The sequence below is a fragment of the Pteropus vampyrus genome, unplaced genomic scaffold (genome assembly GCF_000151845.1).
Source record: "Pteropus vampyrus isolate Shadow unplaced genomic scaffold, Pvam_2.0 Scaffold253, whole genome shotgun sequence".
NCBI lineage: Eukaryota > Metazoa > Chordata > Mammalia > Chiroptera > Pteropodidae > Pteropus > Pteropus vampyrus.
In genome coordinates this window covers 1,275,335-1,280,942 of record NW_011889034.1, presented here as the reverse complement: position 1 = coordinate 1,280,942, position 5,608 = coordinate 1,275,335, and the positions used below count along the sequence as shown (strand labels likewise).

Here is a 5,608-nt window from a genome sequence, read left to right as displayed (position 1 = left end):
TCTTGTTGGACCTTAGGTCAAGTCCAGTCACGGGCCAGCACTGGGCAAACCTGCCTAAACTTGGTAGGTGACTTCTTTTGTGACACCCCACCTCCTGCGGTGAAGTGAGAACTGCCCAGCGCTGCCCACAACGGCCATCACCTCACCCTTCCACCGGTGACATCCACGCCGTGTGCCGACCCCCATCTGGAATGGCATGGCCTGATTCCCCCCGCCTGTGGGACCAGAGCCCGGGGCCGCCACTCACGCCTGTCAGAGGCTGCTGCTGTGCCCAGGGCGCTGTGTCGCCTTGTATCCAAGTCAATTCTGCGGCCAGTCTCCAAAGGCCCACAGCCACCCCCACTTCCTCTGCATCCCCAGGACAGAGAGAGGCAGGGTCTGTCACCCCCGCGCTGGCCGGAATGAGAGCTGGGAGGCTCACTTTAGGTCCAGTCACAAAGCCAGGACACAAGGGGAAGCTGTGTCCTGCAACGCCATTGTAGGGCTTCGCCAGCCTCGGCTCAGGCCACCACGGACCATTGGCACCGCGTGCACCGTACCTTCCTCTGCTTGTGCCGGGCCCGCTTGGCCGCCCGCGAGCTGCTCGCCGGCTTGGGCCCCGAGCTGTTGATGAACTGCAGCAGGTCCTCCACGCGCCGGTGGTCCACCACGCTCTCCGAGAGCGGGTCCGCTTTCTTCGGCTGCTCCTCCTTCCTCTTGGTCAGCCGCAGGCGAAGCTTTTCCCTCATTTCTGCGTAATTCCTGCTGGTCGGGGCGGCTGGAGGCTAAGACGATCACAGGAACACACAGCCACGTTAAGCTTCCATTTTTAACAATTTTGAATACAACAAACTTCAGATGACACCTCTGGAAATGATTTCTTACTTGTTACTCAAGTCATACACGCTTACCACGAAAAACAAGGAAATGAGGGAAACAAAGGACAGAAAAAAGAAAACTTATACTTCCGTGAAAATTCTGGTAAAGTACGTACAATTATGTACAAAAACGCCTATCTTTAAATAAAAAGAAGTACACGCGCTGATGGAGCTACTCCGTGCGGAACACAGTGTGACTGTCTTTGCAAGCCCGTGAATGTGTCTGCAGAATTCTTCTATCTGTACGTCTCCCTTACGGCGCCAACGAGAAAAAGAAATCGCCGCCGACCCCACTGCTGAGCTTGGTTCTGCACCACCAATGCACACGGAACCGAAGCAGAGAGCGAGCAGCTCGCGCGCCTGCTCTGCCGGCCGGCCCAGGCGGCGGGACTGGCGCTGGCGCTGGCGCAGACAAGACCGTCCTGGAGAGGCGTGCGAGTGTGTGTGAGCCTCAGATCCATGCACCCCCATGAGGAGCCTGCCACACGAGCCCCCCGCGTCCCACTATGTGCTGCCAACTGTCTGGACGCCATAAATGCCCGGCTGGGTGTTCAGTAGGACCCCACCCCCTATTTAAAAAATCACAAATGCAAGAAAAATAACACTAAAATAATAAAAAATCACAAACACGTGCAAAAACGCCGTGACGGAATCCTCGTAGCCACGTCTCTGGGCAAATGTTTATCACTCTGTCTTTAGGGCGAGTCCAACCCAGATGTGGGCTCAGTTTCAGACTGCACCTGGATTCTGACTGTGCTGCAAACACTTTCACACACAACACAACCACGGCCCGATGTCGGCCTGGCATGTCGGTCTTGCACACTCTACGATTTCTCCTTTAAACACGCACCTGACGCACACGACAGCAAGGTGACTCTCACTCCCTGACCCCCGCGCCCCGCCTGTGCCCCAGAGGCAGGCGGGGCTGCCGGCACTTACCCCACCGTGGCCGAAGAATTCACAGTAGCAGCAGTCACAGTACTTGCCCTCCTTCTGGTTGGTGGAGGTGGAGGTGCTGGAGCTGTGCTCGGAGCAGCTGTCCTCGTCCGCGCTCTCGTCCCCGCCGTCCTGCTGCGGGTCGTACACGCCGTTCTCACAGCGGTGCCCTTCGCAGTCGGGGTCACTGCGAAACAGCACGCAGGCCTGTTAACGAGCGGCCCCCCCATGAGGGGCACAGGCACGGCACGTGGCCGATGACGCTCTGCTCCTCACGACCAGTGGCCGCCCTGCCCTGTCCCAGGCGGGAGCGAGGTGCAGGGGCCGCGTGGCCCGCATGGACACTGGGGGACACAGGAAGGGCAGGGTGGTGATGGGGCGAGGTGGCACGAGCAGGCACGTGGGCAGGGGGTCACACCCTGAGGGGCTCCTCGGGCACACACAGTGTCGCCACTGTCCCTCCCACCACTTCATCCTGAGAGCGTGTGGCTGGGGTGGCTTCGAACAGGCAAATTCGAAGGTAACAGAAACTTGTCTTTAAAAAACAAAACAACTGTCCAGTGTTTGTGATCTTCGCTCAATGTATAACACACACAACCAGGACGCATCCAAGGCCCAGTCCTGACGCGGCCAGCGGTGGGGTGGGGTCGGCACAGAAGTCCACGTGCCCCAGCCCTGCAGAACGAGGCTGGCCCAGAGCACCCCCACCCCCAGGGGCACCGCCCTTCCTGCTGCACTCACTGGGACACTGGGCGCAGGACACCAGGGGGCCGAGCCCCTGCAGCCGCTCTATGTCGGGGTGCGTGGCGCCCCATTTCCCAGTGCCCCAGCCCTCAGCCCCGGGCTTACCTGCAGACGCTGGGAGGCGCGCTCATGGAGCCGTCGGTGGTGGGGGGCGGGGGGGCCACAGAAGCAGGGCAGAAGCTCTTGCGGGCATCCACGAAGCTGGGAGACGCGGCCGCAGTTTTGGGGAAGGCCGGGGCCGCCAGGCTGCTGAGGTGAGGTGCGGGGCCTGGTGGGAGGGCGGCAGGGGCGAGGGCGGGAAGCGGCGCCAGGCCCGTGGGGCTGCTCCTCGGGGCGGCGGGCACCGCGCGCCTATGCTCCTCCGTGCTCATGCCGTGGAAGACCTCGCCTGCGTTCAGAGACGGAGAGTCACGCCCCCGCCCCGCGGGCGTTCCTGGTTCTCTTAAGACCTTTTACCAACGTTTTTGTATAAAAATGGTCAAATCTATAAAAAAGTGGAAGGAATAGTACGAAGAGTGCCTGACCTCCTTGACCTGGATCCATCGCTACTTAACATTTTGTCGCATGTCCTCTCTCTCTCTCTCTCTCTCTCTCTCACACACGCGCACACACACACGGTGGCCTACCATCTGGAGCAGGCTGCACGCGTCCCTAACTGCCTCGGCGTGAACTCCTGGATACGCGCTGCATGTGGTCACAGCACCGCGACGACACCAGACGTTCAACGGCGACGTGACGCGCTCAGTGTCCCCGTTTCTCCATGGGGCCTGTACAGCTTTTTCCCAACTCAGCCTCTTTTTCACTTTTCCCCCTTTTACGACGCTGACATCATGAGTCAAAGCCAGCCGTCTGCCAGTCTGGCTTACAGGCTTGCGGTAGATTTGGCCGAAGTGCTCTGGGCACAGGCTCTGCCAGTGTCACGCTGGACCCTCTGCACTGATGGCCTAGGAAGCACCTAACGTCAGTCTGCTCCGTGATGGCCGGTGGGCAGGGGCGGCCTGCCAGGTCCTTCCAGCGACAGGCACTCTACCTTCCCTTTGTGATCTGCCGGTCACCTGTGGGAGCGGCTCCGGCAGTGAGAGGACCACACTCCCAAGCCGACGTCCCATGTCCTCAGCACCCGCCAACAGCACTCACCTGTGTGGACCGTCACCCTGACGGCTGCTTCCTAATTCTATCGTCCCTGGACGCGTAGTGGCCGCGACCTTCTGTCAAAGAGCTTCCCTGCTCTGCTCCGCCCCCGCATGCGCCCAGGACGCCTGGCTGCAGCCTGTGCGGTGACCATCCCATCACGCCCACGGTGCTCACACGGCCCTGACTCTGAGCCAGCCCCTGTGTCCCTCTGACATCTGCCACCGTCTCTGCCAGCTCCCTTGCTTTCAGGCCCCCTTCTCACTGTAGTCAGATCAGAGTGTGACAGCAACACCACCTGCACACCAGTATCTGGGTGGCAGCAGAGACTGCACCCCGGGCTAGGCGGTGGCCCCACAAGCTCGCTGTCCGCGAGGCTTCTGCTTCGAGATGACTAATGAGTCCTCTTGGTGCCAGGAACAGCAAGGGAGCCCCCGAGGGAGCTGGTGTGACGGAATTCCCGTGGGTGCGGGCACTGCTCACCACGCTCACCCCGGGCAGGCCCTGTGAGGGGCGAGTGCCGTGAGGCCGCCCCAGGCGCCCCGGCGGCTGGCGGGCCTTACCTAAGGAAGGAGGCCTCTTGGACGACACTTTGAACTGGCTGTTGCTCGACTGCACCGTGGTGGCCGTGCAGGACACGGAGGAGGTGGCTGACGAGGTGGCCATCACGACTTTGTTTGCTTCCATAAAAGCGTCTTGGAAGTTGTACAAACATTTCTTTTTCGCAGCATTTTTTTTCTCTTTACAATCCAAAGCTGCAGGGGCGTCACTGCCAGATGGCGGCGGAAGGGCTTCGGGCCTTGTTTCCGAGAGCGTGGGCCCTGAGACGTCGGCCCCTTCAGAGGAGAACGGGAATGTTACGGCTTCTTCAAGGAACCGTGGTTAGCTAAACCCTAAAAGAAGTCTGCGGGTCGAACGCTTGACACTGGGGCTGCCACTAGTTAACTGGTTTTTAATCCAAGAAAAAAATTTACTGAGCAGCTACTATGTGCCAACTCCTGTGCCAGGTGCTTTCCGACAGTTCTTTTCAGTCTTAAAACTACTTTCTAAGCTTGGCACTATTAGTCTCATCCTAAAGATGAAGAAACTGAGGCTCAGAGAGGCTCAGTAACTTGCCCAAGGTCACACAGCTAGAAACCCTTCCCAGCACAGACCGGATGTCGAGTCTAGCTTGCTTTCTGAGCACATGCAGGGGCTGGGTGCGGGGCCACCAGGGCTCTGACCGAGAGATGGAGACGAGGCGGAGGTACCAGCCCGTCCTCGGGTGCCTTGCTCCCGCGGAAACAGCTGAGACAGCAAGGAGGAAGGAGCATGTGACAGGGGACAGGTCCCATGTAGGGTCGATGCAGAAACAGGAAAGGAAGGCAAGCCTCAACACCCAAGTCGACCGTGGCACCGTCGCACCACCCCGTGTGCTGGGCTGGGGTCTGGCCGCCACCGCTGCTCACTGCACCCTGGAGGCGGGATGCTCAGCAGCGCCCCCAGTGCTCGCGAGGCCCAGTACAGCTGGCTGTGCTGGTGGCGGCCCCGGAGCCCCCCGGAGCCCCCCGGACCCTGCAGGGCGTGCGATGGCGCGTGGTCTGCCGACCGCAGGGAGCAGCACCCGGGGCACAGCCGCGCCAGGCCCGTGGGTCCCAGGCCGCCGCAGGAGGCCACAGTGACAGAGACGGAAATCCACGCAGCTCGGGTCATTTTAACACTTGAAGAAAATTGTAACAAGTTCCTTACCAGAAATTGTATCTGGCAAGAAAGTGCCAGGACTCCAGTTCTTATCATTCATCACTTCTGATCCCCAAAGACTTATAAATTTAGAACTATTCCACTCTGGAGTGGTCCCAAAACAGCTTGGATATATATGGTCTTGAAGAGATGCATTGAATACCTGATGCTTATTTGTGTGATTCTGAACAGGTGCTGGCGGTAAAGCCTACAAAAAAAAA

At 59.5% G+C, this 5,608-nt stretch overlaps 1 protein-coding gene across 1 annotated transcript in view; it reads right to left on the bottom strand.

Annotated features, from left to right (window-relative positions):
- The window catches only part of FAM193A (family with sequence similarity 193 member A), a 69,670-nt gene that overhangs the window by 8,457 nt on the left and 55,605 nt on the right, over positions 1-5,608 (bottom strand). The window contains exons 14-18 of the mRNA XM_011374716.2: positions 5,397-5,595; positions 4,232-4,504; positions 2,643-2,925; positions 1,797-1,980; positions 540-764 (exon numbers count right to left, since the gene is read on the bottom strand). Coding sequence (XP_011373018.1) covers positions 540-764; positions 1,797-1,980; positions 2,643-2,925; positions 4,232-4,504; positions 5,397-5,595 — 1,164 coding nt within the window. The remainder of the gene's footprint in view (positions 1-539; positions 765-1,796; positions 1,981-2,642; positions 2,926-4,231; positions 4,505-5,396; positions 5,596-5,608) is intronic.